General features: G+C 49.8%; 1 protein-coding gene across 1 annotated transcript in view; it reads left to right on the top strand.

Moving 5' to 3' along the window:
• Positions 1-13,382, top strand: part of fbp2 (fructose-1,6-bisphosphatase 2) — a 35,791-nt gene extending 22,409 nt beyond the window's left edge. The window contains exons 7-8 of the mRNA XM_045216961.1: positions 251-370; positions 13,151-13,382. Coding sequence (XP_045072896.1) covers positions 251-370; positions 13,151-13,336 — 306 coding nt within the window. The 3' untranslated portion in view covers positions 13,337-13,382. The remainder of the gene's footprint in view (positions 1-250; positions 371-13,150) is intronic.
• The last annotated feature ends 1,422 nt before the right edge of the window (positions 13,383-14,804 follow it).

The following is a 14,804-nucleotide window of genomic DNA, read 5'->3' as shown; positions in this document are numbered from 1 at the left end:
GCTAGCTAATGTGCTGTGTAGCTGTGTATATCCTCCTGTTACTTGCTACTGTAGCTTCATCTATGGCTCTGGCAAATTCATATGGTTGTGATGGAATAAATCAAAACTTTACATCAATCAATCACATTTGTTTTGATAACAGAGTGTATGATGATAAGAGTGTATGATGATAAGAGTGTATGATAACAGAGTGTATGATGATAAGAGTGAGTTCAATGCCTTTCTGATGACGTTGTCTCCGCCCCTATAGGACGGCAGTGCCCCCTATGGAGCAAGGTACGTGGGATCGATGGTGTCAGACGTCCATCGCACCATCGCATACGGAGGAATCTTCATGTACCCCGCCAATGAGAAGAGCCCCAAGGGAAAGGTAGGTTTAGCCTTAACACTTAACCCTTGACCTCTAGCCCTAACCCTATCAACAAGAAGAGCCCCAAGGGAAAGGTAGGTTTAGCCTTAACCCTTGACCTCTAATCCCTGTCCCCTGACCTCTAGCCCTAACCCTATCAACAAGAAGAGCCCCAAGGGAAAGGTAGGCAGGCCCTGACCTCTGACCTCTAGCCCTAACCCTATCAACAAGAAGAGCCCCAAGGGAAAGGTAGGCAGGCCCTGACCCTAAAAGTAACCCCTGACCTCTAACCCCACCAGTGAAAAGATACATTGAATTATAGACTATAGATTTAACTCATCCACAGACCACAGAAAACATCTGACAAACCTTGATGTAGGGATGAACAGTCCCTTTAAAGATTCAGAGACTGATTTACATTTACATGTTAGTCATTTAGCAGACGCTCTTATCCAGAGAGACTTACAGTAGTGAGTCATTTAGCAGATGCTCTTATCCAGAGAGACTTACAGTAGTGAGTCATTTAGCAGACGCTCTTATCCAGAGAGACTTACAGTAGTGAGTCATTTAGCAGACGCTCTTATCCAGAGAGACTTACAGTAGTGAGTCATTTAGCAGACGCTCTTATCCAGAGAGACTTACAGTAGTGAGTCATTTAGCAGACGCTCTTATCCAGAGAGACTTACAGTAGTGAGTCATTTAGCAGACGCTCTTATCCAGAGAGACTTACAGTAGTGAGTCATTTAGCAGATGCTCTTATCCAGAGAGACTTACAGTAGTGAGTCATTTAGCAGACGCTCTTATCCAGAGAGACTTATAGTAGTGAGTCATTTAGCAGACGCTCTTATCCAGAGAGACTTACAGTAGTGAGTCATTTAGCAGACGCTCTTATCCAGAGAGACTTACAGTAGTGAGTCATTTAGCAGACGCTCTTATCCAGAGAGACTTACAGTAGTGAGTCATTTAGCAGACGCTCTTATCCAGAGAGACTTACAGTAGTGAGTCATTTAGCAGACGCTCTTATCCAGAGAGACTTACAGTAGTGAGTCATTTAGCAGACGCTCTTATCCAGAGAGACTTACAGTAGTGAGTCATTTAGCAGACGCTCTTATCCAGAGAGACTTACAGTAGTGAGTCATTTAGCAGACGCTCTTATCCAGAGAGACTTACAGTAGTGAGTCATTTAGCAGACGCTCTTATCCAGAGAGACTTACAGTAGTGAGTCATTTAGCAGACGCTCTTATCCAGAGAGACTTACAGTAGTGAGTCATTTAGCAGAATGGATTGCTCGGGTTGGGGTGAAGGGTTTGAGCATAGTCTGAAGGTAGGGAGGGGCAGTTCCCCTTGCTGCTCCGTAGGTAAGCACCATGGTCTTGTAGTGGATGCGAGCTTCAACTGGAAGCCACTGGAGTGTGCGGAGGAGCGGGGTGACATGGGAGAACTTGGGAAGGTTCTCTCATGTCAAGAGGAAGAGCAGTTCCATCTTGTCGAGGTTGAGCTTGAGGTGGGGGGCCGACATCCAAGTTGAGATATCTGCCAGGCACGCAGAGATGCGTGTCGGCACCTGGGCGTCAGAAGGGGGGAAGGAGAAAAGTAGTTGAGTGTCATCCGCATAGCAATGATAGGAGAGACCATGTGAGGATATGACAGAGCCGAGTGACTTGGTGTCTAGAGAGAAGAGGAGAGGGCCTAGAACCAAGCCCTGGGGGACACCAGTAGGGAGAGTACGTGGTGCAGACACAGATCCTCTCCACATCACCTGGTAGGAGCGGCCTCCCAGGTAGAATGCAATCCAAGAGTGTGTGTAGCCTGAGACGCCCAGCCCTGAGAGGGTGGAGAGGAGGATCTGATGGTTCACGGTATAAAAAGCCAGCGGATATATCTAGGAGGATGAGAACAGAGGAGAGAGTCAGCTTTGGCAGTGCGGAGAGCCTCCGTGACACAGAGAAGAGCAGTCTCAGTTGAGTGACCCGTCTTGAAGCCTGACTGGTTAGGGTCAAGAAGATCATTCTGAGAGAGAGAACGAGAGGGTTAGTCAGAGACAGCAGCTCAAGTGTTTTGGAAAGAAAAGAAAGAAGGGATACCAGTCTGTAGTTTTTGACGTCAGATGAGTCGAGTGTTGGTTTCTTGAGGAGGGGAGCGACTCGGGCCATTTTGAATTCAGAGGGGACGCAGCCAGTGGTCAGGGATGAGTTGATGAGGGAAAGGAGGAATTGGAGAAGGTCTCCAGAGATGGTCTGGAGAAGGGAGGAGGGGATGGGGTCAAGCGGTCAGGTTGTCGGGCGGCTGGACCTCACTAATCGCAGGATGTCATCTGGAGAGAGAGGGGAGAAAGAGGTCAAGGCGTAGGGTAGTTCTGTGTGAGTGGGACCAGTGGACTCAATATGCTGAGTGAATGAGTAGCGGATGTCGTCAAACTATTTTTCAAAGTGGTTGACAAAGTCGTCCGCAGAGAGGGAGGAGGGAGGTGGAGGGGGTGGAGGATTAAGGAGGATTAAGGTGGAAAATAGTTTCCTAGGGTTAGAGGCAGGAGCTTGAAATTTAGAGTGGTAGAAAGTGGCTTTAGCAGCGGATGCAGAGGAGAGAAGGTAGAGAGGAGGGAGTGAAAGGATGGCTTTAGCAGTGGATACAGAGGAAGAGAAGGTAGAGAGGAGGGAGTGAAAGGATGGCTTTAGCAGCAGATACAGAGGAAGAGAAGGTAGAGAGGAGGGAGGGAAAGGATGGCTTTAGCAGCAGATACAGAGGAAGAGAAGGTAGAGAGGAGGGAGTGAAAGGATGGCTTTAGCAGCGGATACAGAGGAAGGGAAGGTAGAGAGGAGGGAGTGAAAGGATGGCTTTAGCAGCAGATACAGAGGAAGAGAAGGTAGAGAGGAGGGAGTGAAAGGATGGCTTTAGCAGTGGATACAGAGGAAGAGAAGGTAAAGAGGAGGGAGTGAAAGGATGGCTTTAGCAGCAGATACAGAGGAAGAGAAGGTAGAGAGGAGGGAGTGAAAGGATGGCTTTAGCAGCAGATACAGAGGAAGGGAAGGTAGAGAGGAGGGAGTGAAAGGATGGCTTTAGCAGCAGATACAGAGGAAGAGAAGGTAGAGAGGAGGGAGGGAAAGGATGGCTTTAGCAGCAGATACAGAGGAAGAGAAGGTAGAGAGGAGGGACTGAAAGGATGGCTTTAGCAGCAGATACAGAGGAAGAGAAGGTAGAGAGGAGGGAGGGAAAGGATGGCTTTAGCAGCAGATACAGAGGAAGAGAAGGTAGAGAGGAGGGAGTGAAAGGATGGCTTTAGCAGCGGATACAGAGGAAGGGAAGGTAGAGAGGAGGGAGTGAAAGGATGGCTTTAGCAGCAGATACAGAGGAAGAGAAGGTAGAGAGGAGGGAGTGAAAGGATGGCTTTAGCAGCAGATACAGAGGAAGGGAAGGTAGAGAGGAGGGAGTGGAAGGATGGCTTTAGCAGCTGATACAGAGGAAGAGAAGGTAGAGAGGAGGGAGTGAAAGGATGGCTTTAGCAGCAGATACAGAGGAAGAGAAGGTAGAGAGGAGGGAGGGAAAGGATGGCTTTAGCAGCAGATACAGAGGAAGAGAAGGTAGAGAGGAGGGAGTGAAAGGATGGCTTTAGCAGCAGATACAGAGGAAGGGAAGGTAGAGAGGAGGGAGGGAAAGGATGGCTTTAGCAGCAGATACAGAGGAAGAGGAGGTAGAGAGGAGGGAGTGAAAGGATGGCTTTAGCAGCAGATACAGAGGAAGAGGAGGTAGAGAGGAGGGAGTGAAAGGATGGCTTTAGCAGCAGATACAGAGGAAGAGAAGGTAGAGAGGGAGTGAAAGGATGGCTTTAGCAGCAGATACAGAGGAAGAGAAGGTAGAGAGGGAGGGAGTGAAAGGATGGCATTAGCAGCAGATACAGAGGAAGAGAAGGTAGAGAGGAGGGAGTGAAAGGATGGCTTTAGCAGCAGATACAGAGGAAGAGAAGGTAGAGAGCAGGGAGGGAAAGGATGGCTTTAGCAGCAGATACAGAGGAAGAGAAGGTAGAGAGGAGGGAGTGAAAGGATGGCTTTAGCAGCAGATACAGAGGAAGAGAAGGTAGAGAGGAGGGAGTGAAAGGATGGCTTTAGCAGCAGATACAGAGGAAGAGAAGGTAGAGAGGAGGGAGGGAAAGGATGGCTTTAGCAGCAGATACAGAGGAAGAGAAGGTAGAGAGCAGGGAGGGAAAGGATGGCTTTAGCAGCAGATACAGAGGAAGAGAAGGTAGAGAGGAGGGGAGTGAAAGGATGGCTTTAGCAGCAGATACAGAGGAAGAGAAGGTAGAGAGGAGGGAGTGAAAGGATGGCTTTAGCAGCAGATACAGAGGAAGAGAAGGTAGAGAGGAGGGAGTGAAAGGATGGCTTTAGCAGCGGATACAGAGGAAGAGAAGGTAGAGAGGAGGGAGGGAAAGGATGGCTTTAGCAGCAGATACAGAGGAAGAGAAGGTAGAGAGGAGGGAGTGAAAGGATGGCTTTAGCAGCAGATACAGAGGAAGAGAAGGTAGAGAGGAGGGAGTGAAAGGATGGCTTTAGCAGCAGATACAGAGGAAGAGAAGGTAGAGAGGAGGGAGGGAAAGGATGGCTTTAGCAGCAGATACAGAGGAAGAGAAGGTAGAGAGGAGGGAGTGAAAGGATGGCTTTAGCAGCAGATACAGAGGAAGGGAAGGTAGAGAGGAGGGAGGGGAAAGGATGGCTTTAGCAGCAGATACAGAGGAAGAGAAGGTAGAGAGGAGGGAGTGAAAGGATGGCTTTAGCAGCAGATACAGAGGAAGAGAAGGTAGAGAGGAGGGAGGGAAAGGATGGCTTTAGCAGCAGATACAGAGGAAGAGAAGGTAGAGAGGAGGGAGTGAAAGGATGGCTTTAGCAGCAGATACAGAGGAAGAGAAGGTAGAGAGGAGGGAGGGAAAGGATGGCTTTAGCAGCAGATACAGAGGAAGAGAAGGTAGAGAGGAGGGAGTGAACGGATGGCTTTAGCAGCAGATACAGAGGAAGAGAAGGTAGAGAGGAGGGAGGGAAAGGATGGCTTTAGCAGCAGATACAGAGGAAGAGAAGGTAGAGAGGAGGGAGTGAAAGGATGGCTTTAGCAGCAGATACAGAGGAAGAGAAGGTAGAGAGGAGGGAGGGAAAGGATGGCTTTAGCAGCAGATACAGAGGAAGAGAAGGTAGAGAGGAGGGAGTGAAAGGATGGCTTTAGCAGCAGATACAGAGGAAGAGAAGGTAGAGAGCAGGGAGGGAAAGGATGGCTTTAGCAGCAGATACAGAGGAAGAGAAGGTAGAGAGGAGGGAGTGAAAGGATGGCTTTAGCAGCAGATACAGAGGAAGAGAAGGTAGAGAGGAGGGAGTGAAAGGATGGCTTTAGCAGCAGATACAGAGGAAGAGAAGGTAGAGAGGAGGGAGTGAAAGGATGGCTTTAGCAGCGGATACAGAGGAAGAGAAGGTAGAGAGGAGGAGGGAAAGGATGGCTTTAGCAGCAGATACAGAGGAAGAGAAGGTAGAGAGGAGGGAGTGAAAGGATGGCTTTAGCAGCAGATACAGAGGAAGAGAAGGTAGAGAGGAGGGAGGGAAAGGATGGCTTTAGCAGCAGATACAGAGGAAGAGAAGGTAGAGAGGAGGGAGGGGAAAGGATGGCTTTAGCAGCAGATACAGAGGAAGAGAAGGTAGAGAGGAGGGAGTGAAAGGATGGCTTTAGCAGCAGATACAGAGGAAGAGAAGGTAGAGAGGAGGGAGGGAAAGGATGGCTTTAGCAGCAGATACAGAGGAAGAGAAGGTAGAGAGGAGGGAGTGAACGGATGGCTTTAGCAGCAGATACAGAGGAAGAGAAGGTAGAGAGGAGGGAGGGAAAGGATGGCTTTAGCAGCAGATACAGAGGAAGGGAAGGTAGAGAGGAGGGAGGGAAAGGATGGCTTTAGCAGCAGATACAGAGGAAGAGGAGGTAGAGAGGAGGGAGTGAAAGGATGGCTTTAGCAGCAGATACAGAGGAAGAGAAGGTAGAGAGGAGGGAGTGAAAGGATGGCTTTAGCAGCAGATACAGAGGAAGAGGAGGTAGAGAGGAGGGAGGGAAAGGATGGCTTTAGCAGCAGATACAGAGGAAGGGAAGGTAGAGAGGAGGGAGGGAAAGGATGATAGGTCCTCTGGAAGTTTAGTTTCCCTCCATTTTCTCTCAGCTGCCCGCAGCCCTGTTCTGGAAGCTCACAATGAGTCACTCAGCCCTGTTCTGGAAGCTCACAATGAGTCACTCAGCCCTGTTCTGTAAGCTCAAAATGAGTCACTCAGCCACAGAGCAGGAGGGGAGGGCCGAGCCGGCCGGGAGGAAAGGGGACAGTGCGAGTCATAGGATGCAGAAAGGGAGGAGAGTTGAGTCGAAGAGGCAGAATCAGGAGACAGAAGGGAGAAGAATTTAGCAGAAGGGAGAGATGATAGGATAGAAGAGGAGAGAGTAATGGAAGAGAGAGCGTAAAGATTAAAACGGCGCATGACCATCTGGGTTGGGGCTGAGTGGTTAGGGTTGGGGTTAGGGTTAGGGTTAGGGTTAGGGGCTGAGTGGTTAGGGTTGGAGGAAAGGGAGGCAGAAAAGGAAACAAAGTAGTGATCAGAGACCTGGAGGGGGGTTGCAGTGAGATTAGTAGGCGAGCAGCCTCTAGTAAAGATGAGGTCAAGCGTATTGCCTGCCTTGTGAGTTGGAGGGAATTGGGAAAGGGTGAGGTCAAAAGAGGCAAGGAGGGGAAAGAAATGAATCGAAGGCAGACGTCGGGAGGTTGAAGTCGCCAAGTACGAAGAGCGTTAAGCCATTGTCAGGAAATTAGCTTATCAAGGTGTCAAGCACATTAAGGAACTCTCCAAGGGCACCTCAAATCAAATCAAATGTTATTTGTCACATACACGTGTTTAGCAGAAGTTATTTCAGGTGTAGCGAAATGCTTGTGCTTCTATCTCCGACAGTGCAGTAATATTTAACAAGTAATATCTAACAATTTCACAACATATACCCAATACACACAAATCTAAGTTAGGAATGGAATTTAAGAATATATACATATATGGACAAGCAATGACAGAGCGGCATGGACTAAGATACAGTAGAATATTATATAATACAGTATATACATATGAGATGAGTATTGCAAGATATGTAAACATTATTAAAGAGACTAGTGTTCCATTTCTTAAAGTGGCCAGTGATTTCAATAGGCAGCAGCAGCCTCTAATGTGCTAGTGATGGCTATTTAACAGTCTGATGGCCTTGAGATGGAAGCTGTTTTTCATTCTCTCGGTCACAGCTTTTATGCACCTGTACTGACCTCGCCTTCTGGATGATAGCGGGGTGAACAGGCAGTGGCTCGGGTGGTTGATGTCCTTGATTATATTTTTGGCCTTCCTGTGACATCGGGTGCTGTAGGTGTCCTGGAAGGTGGGTAGTTTGCCCCCGGTAATGCGTTCGGCAGACTGCACCACCCTCTGGAGAGCCCTGTGATTGCGGGCGGTGCAGTTGCTGTACCAGGTGATGATACAGCCCGACAGGATGCTCTCAATTGTGCATCTGTAAAAGTTTGTGAGGGTTTTAGGTGCCAAGCCGAATTTCTTCAGTCTCCTGAGGTTGAAGAGACTCTGTTGCGCCTTCTTCACCACACTGTCTGTGTGGGTGGACCATTTCAGATTGTCAGTGATGTGTACGCCAAGGAACTTGAAGCTTTCCACCTTCTCCACTGCGGTCCCGTCGATGTGGATAGGGGGGTGCACCCTCTGCTGTTTCCTGAAGTCCACGATCATCTCCTTTTGTTTTGTTGACGTTGAGTGAGAGGTTATTTTCCTGGCACCACACTCCCAGAGCCCTCACCTCCTCCCTGTAGACTGTCTCGTCATTGCTGCTAATCAAGCCTAATACTGTTGTGTCGTCTACAAACTTGATGATTGAGTTGGAGGCGTGCTTGGCCACGTAGTCATGGGTGAACAGGGAGTACAGGAGGGGGCTGAGCACGCACACTTGTGGGGCCACAGTGTTGAGGATCAGCGAAGTGGAGGTGTTGTTTCCTACCTTCACCACCTGGGGGCGGCCCGTCAGGAAGTCCAGGACCCAGTTGCACAGGGTGAGGTTCAGACCCAGGGCCTCGAGCTTAAATGATGAGCTTGGAGGGTGCTATGGTGTTGAATGCTGAGCTATAGTCAATGAACAGCATTCTTACATAGGTATTCCTCTTGTCCAGATGGGATAGGGCACTGTGAAGAGTGATTTCGATGGCATCGTCTGTGGATCTCTTGGGGCTGTAAGCAAATTGAAGTGGGTCTAGGGTGACAGGTAAGGTAGAGGTGATATGATCCTTGACTAGTCTCTCAAAGCACTTCATGATGACAGAGGTGAGTGCTACGGGGCGATAGTCATTTAGTTCAGTTACCTTTGCTTTCTTGGGTACAGGAACAATGGTGGCCATCTTGAAGCATGTTGGGACAGCAGACTGGGATAGGGAGAGATTGAATATGTCCATATACACTCCAGCCAGCTGGTCTGCGCATGCTCTGAGGATTATAGATGCAGTAATACCATTAATAGCTGTAGTAATACCATTATATCTGTAGTAATACCATTATAGCTGTGGTAATACCATTAATAGCTGTAGTAATACCATTACAGCTGTAGTAATACATTACATTTACGTCATTTAGCAGACGCTCTTATCCAGAGCAACTTACAAATTGGTCCATTCACCTTATAGCCAGTGGGATAACCACTTTACAATGTTTTTTTTGGGGGGGTGGGGTAAGGGGGGGGGGGGGTAGAAGGATTACTTTATCCTATCCCAGGTATTCCTTAAAGAGGTGGGGTTTCAAGTGTCTCCGGAAGGTGGTCAGTGACTCCGCTGTCCTGGCGTCGTGAGGGAGCTTGTTCCACCATTGGGGTGCCAGAGCAGCGAACAGTTTTGACTGGGCTGAGCGGGAACTGTGCTTCCGCAGAGGTAGTGGGGCCAGCAGGCCAGAGGTGGATGAACGCAGTGCCCTCGTTTGGGTGTAGGGACTGATCAGAGCCTGAAGGTACGGAGGTGCCGTTCCCCTCACAGCTCCGTAGGCAAGCACCATGGTCTTGTAGCAGATGCGAGCTTCAACTGGAAGCCAGTGGAGTGTGCGGAGGAGCGGGGTGACGTGAGAGAACTTGGGAAGGATGAACACCAGACGGACTGCGGCATTCTGGATGAGTTGTAGGGGTTTAATGGCACAGGCAGGGAGCCCAGCCAACAGCGAGTTGCAGTAATCCAGACGGGAGATGACAAGTGCCTGGATTAGGACCTGTGCCGCTTCCTGTGTAAGGCTATGGGGAAACCGGGCCCAGGTCTCTCTGGCTATGGGGAAACCGGGCCCAGGTCTCTCTGGCTATGGGGAAACCGGGCCCAGGTCTCTCTGCTATGGGGAAACCGGGCCCAGGGGTCTCTGGCTATGGGGAAACCGGGCCCAGGGGTCTCTGGCTATGGGGAAACCGGGCTCAGGTCTCTCTGGCTATGGGGAAACCGGACCCAGGTCTCTCTGGCTATGGGGAAACCGGACCCAGGTCTCTCTGGCTATGGGGAAACCGGACCCAGGTCTCTCTGGCTATGGGGAAACCGGGCCCAGGTCTCTCTGGCTATGGGGAAAACCGGCCCAGGTCTCTCTGGCTATGGGGGAAACCGGGCCCAGGGCTCTCTGGCTATGGGGAAACCGGGCCCAGATCTCTCTGGCTATGGGGAAACCGGACCCAGGGCTCTCTGGCTATGGGGAAACCGGGCCCAGGGCTCTCTGGCTATAGGGAAACCGGGCCCAGGTCTCTCTGCTATGGGGAAACCAGGCCCAGGTCTCTCTGGCTATGGGGAAACCGGGCCCAGGGCTCTCTGGCTATGGGGAAACCGGGCCCAGGGCTCTCTGGCTATGGGGAAACCGGGCCCAGGTCTCTCTGGCTATGGGGAAACCGGGCCCAGGTCTCTCTGCTATGGGGAAACCGGACCCAGGTCTCTCTGCTATGGGGAAACCGGGCCCAGGGGTCTCTGGCTATGGGGAAACCGGGCCCAGGGGTCTCTGGCTATGGGGAAACCGGGCCCAGGGCTCTCTGGCTATGGGGAAACCGGGCTCAGGTCTCTCTGGCTATGGGGAAACCGGACCCAGGTCTCTCTGGCTATGGGGAAACCGGACCCAGGTCTCTCTGGCTATGGGGAAACCGGGCCCAGGTCTCTCTGGCTATGGGGAAACCGGGCCCAGGTCTCTCTGGCTATGGGGAAACCGGGCCCAGGGCTCTCTGGCTATGGGGAAACCGGGCCCAGATCTCTCTGGCTATGGGGAAACCGGACCCAGGGCTCTCTGGCTATGGGGAAACCGGGCCCAGATCTCTCTCGGCTATGGGGAAACCGGACCCAGGGCTCTCTGGCTATGGGGAAACCGGGCCCAGGGCTCTCTGGCTATGGGGAAACCGGGCCCAGGTCTCTCTGCTATGGGGAAACCAGGCCCAGGTCTCTCTGGCTATGGGGAAACCAGGCCCAGGTCTCTCTGGCTATAGGGAAACCGGGCCCAGGTCTCTCTGCTATGGGGAAACCAGGCCCAGGTCTCTCTGGCTATGGGGAAACCGGGCCCAGGGCTCTCTGGCTATGGGGAAACCGGGCCCAGGGCTCTCTGGCTATGGGGCAACCGGGCCCAGGTCTCTCTGGCTATGGGGAAACCGGGCCCAGGTCTCTCTGCTATGGGGAAACCGGACCCAGGTCTCTCTCTGGCTATGGGGAAACCGGACCCAGGTCTCTCTCTGGCTATGAGAAGGAAAGTAAAGAAAGGTATAAACAATAGCTAATCAAGTGAAATAGTTTGAAAGCAGTGATCACTCCTTCACATTCCCTCTCCTAATCATGGTGTGCATCACTCCTTCACATTCCCTCCCCTAATCATGGTGTGTATCCGTGTTCCATTCCCTCCCCTAATCATGGTGTATCCTTCACATTCCCTCCCCTAATCATGGTGTGTATCACTCCTTCACATTCCCTCTCCTAATCATGGTGTGTATCACTCCTTCACATTCCCTCTCCTAATCATGGTGTGTATCACTCCTTCACATTCCCTCCCCTAATCATGGTGTATCCGTGTTCACATTCCCTCTCCTAATCATGGTGTGTATCCGTGTTCCATTCCCTCTCCTAATCATGGTGTGTATCCGTGTTCCATTCCCTCTCCTAATCATGGTGTGTATCCGTGTTCCATTCCCTCCCCTAATCATGGTGTATCCGTGTTCCATTCCCTCTCCTAATCATGGTGTATCCGTGTTCCATTCCCTCTCCTAATCATGGTGTGTATCCGTGTTCCATTCCCTCCCCTAATCATGGTGTGATCCGTGTTCCATTCCCTCCCCTAATCATGGTGTATCCGTGTTCCATTCCCTCCCCTAATCATGGTGTATCCGTGTTCCATTCCCTCCCCTAATCATGGTGTATCCGTGTTCCATTCCCTCCCCTAATCATGGTGTGTATCCGTGTTCCATTCCCTCTCCTAATCATGGTGTGTATCCGTGTTCCATTCCCTCTCCTAATCATGGTGTATCCGTGTTCCATTCCCTCCCCTAATCATGGTGTATCCGTGTTCCATTCCCTCCCCTAATCATGGTGTGTATCCGTGTTCCATTCCCTCCCCTAATCATGGTGTATCCGTGTTCCATTCCCTCTCCTAATCATGGTGTGTATCCATGTTCCATTCCCTCCCCTAATCATGGTGTGTATCCGTGTTCCATTCCCTCCCCTAATCATGGTGTGTATCCGTGTTCCATTCCCTCCCCTAATCATGGTGTGTATCCGTGTTCCATTCCCTCCCCTAATCATGGTGTGTGTCCGTGTTCCATTCCCTCCCCTAATCATGGTGTGTGTCCGTGTTCCATTCCCTCTCCTAATCATGGTGTGTATCCGTGTTCCATTCCCTCCCCTAATCATGGTGTGTGTCCGTGTTCCATTCCCTCCCCTAATCATGGTGTGTATCCGTGTTCCATTCCCTCCCCTAATCATGGTGTGTATCCTGTGTTCCATTCCCTCCCCTAATCATGGTGTATCCGTGTTCCATTCCCTCCCCTAATCATGGTGTGTAATCCGTGTTCCATTCCCTCCCCTAATCATGGTGTGTATCCGTGTTCCATTCCCTCCCCTAATCATGGTGTGTATCCGTGTTCCATTCCCTCTCCTAATCATGGTGTGTATCCGTGTTCCATTCCCTCTCCTAATCATGGTGTGTATCCGTGTTCCATTCCCTCTCCTAATCATGGTGTGTATCCGTGTTCCATTCCCTCTCCTAATCATGGTGTGTATCCGTGTTCCATTCCCTCCCCTAATCATGGTGTGTATCCGTGTTCCATTCCCTCTCCTAATCATGGTGTGTATCCGTGTTCCATTCCCTCCCCTAATCATGGTGTGTATCCGTGTTCCATTCCCTCCCCTAATCATGGTGTATCCGTGTTCCATTCCCTCCCCTAATCATGGTGTGTATCCGTGTTCCATTCCCTCTCCTAATCATGGTGTGTATCCGTGTTCCATTCCCTCTCCTAATCATGGTGTATATCCGTGTTCCATTCCCTCTCCTAATCATGGTGTATCCGTGTTCCATTCCCTCTCCTAATCATGGTGTGTTCCATTCCCTCCCCTAATCATGGTGTGTTCCATTCCCTCTCCTAATCATGGTGTATCCGTGTTCCATTCCCTCTCCTAATCATGGTGTGTATCCGTGTTCCATTCCCTCTCCTAATCATGGTGTGTATCCGTGTTCCATTCCCTCTCCTAATCATGGTGTGTATCCGTGTCCCTCCCTTCCCTAGCTGCGTTTGCTGTACGAGTGCAACCCCATCGCCTTCTTGATCGAGCAGTGTGGAGGCGTGGCGACCACGGGAGAAGAGCGTGTCCTAGATGTGGTTCCAACCAACATCCATCAGAGAGTTCCGTTTGTTGTGGGTTCACCTGATGACGTCAACGAGTACCTCGACTTCGTCAAGAAGCACAAGTAGAACGACAACAAAACTTGAATAAAAGTTAAATACAAAAAAAAAGAAATGAGTAACTACATGTCTGTCCATCAGCAAGAAGAGCAAATGGCACCCTCTTCCCCTATGTAGTGCACAGCTTTTGACCAGGGCCCATATTTCAGGATTCAGATATTCCACTCTTCCTGTTCATGGAAGCGTAACCCCAATTCTTTCAGAATCAGAACTCTGACAGCCTTGTCCTTTCTCCTTATCTAGGCTCACCTCTTTATACTATAGAGAGCAGACTGCCAGTAGAGAGACAAAGTATCAAAAATATCACCCTAAACACAAAATAACCTGAAGTATTGAGACACATCTTCCATGCTAGGCAGTGCTCAGTGAGACAGGGCTGACTTGTTGATCAGAGAGAGAAGGAAATAGAGACAAAGCTGAGTGAGCATAAAGCCGGGACAAGGTCCAGAGAAAGTAGCAGTTACTTCCTATAGGAGCTACACGATGACACTGATCTAGATCTGATAAACAACTAGCTCCTCTCCTATCCAAGTAAGAACTACTACTTGCTGTAGCTTTCAAATTCTGTGAATACCATTTAGTAATTTCAACAAATTTGATCCATGCTTCCAGGACGAGCCCGTTTGAAAGCATGTTCCAGAAGGATAACACTTCACCTGATTGGTCGGCAGAAAAAGGTCGCCCACCAGAGCTCTCCTGGTTGTCTGCAGAGCACCTCTTACAAGAACACATTCTTTTTTTTTTTTTTTTTACAACTGCTAAACTTTTGGCAGAGGTTAGTCGCTAAATTAGTGCCAAAACAGACTTGACATGCAAATGTAGTTTTGATTCACAGAAGATTCACCAGACGCAAAATCTTATTGGATTTGTTCACACATCACATTACCTGCTTGCTAGTGTTGTTGCATTCATTCTCAAAATAAGTTACTTTTGCAACTATAAAACTGATTAAAGGCGCAACTCATATTTTACATGTGCAAATCATACTTTACGTGCTTGTACACTTAAGACATTAAGTTACCTTCATACCCCACCCCCAAACTACTTCCTGCAGCTATGAACACCCCAAAGTTTCCTGTGTCTTCAGAGCAGTTTAGATACCTGTGTTTACTACAAAGTGTCAGGAGGGAGCAGCCAAGCTTAGCTGACGTGCAAACCCAGGAGACTAGAGGCTGGTGTTAGCAAGTCAAAGCAAAGGTAGTGTTACAAAAGTCTATTTCACATAAATGGATGAGTTTCCTGTAAGTCACCTGGTGTTGACCATCATCAGTCATATCACCACAGTGCCAGTCCAGGACAGCTGTTTTCAGGAAGCGCCATAAACTGGAACTGAAAGTAAATAAATAAAATAATAATATATGCCATTTAGCAGACGCTTTTATCCAAAGCGACTTACAGTCAGTCATGTGTGCATAAATTTTTACGTATGGGTGGTCCCGGGGATCGAACCCACTACCCTGGCGTTACAAGCGCCATG

The sequence above is a fragment of the Coregonus clupeaformis genome, unplaced genomic scaffold (assembly GCF_020615455.1).
Source record: "Coregonus clupeaformis isolate EN_2021a unplaced genomic scaffold, ASM2061545v1 scaf0873, whole genome shotgun sequence".
In the NCBI taxonomy this organism is placed as follows: Eukaryota; Metazoa; Chordata; class Actinopteri; order Salmoniformes; family Salmonidae; genus Coregonus; species Coregonus clupeaformis.
This window is presented reverse-complemented; position numbering and strand designations above follow the sequence as displayed.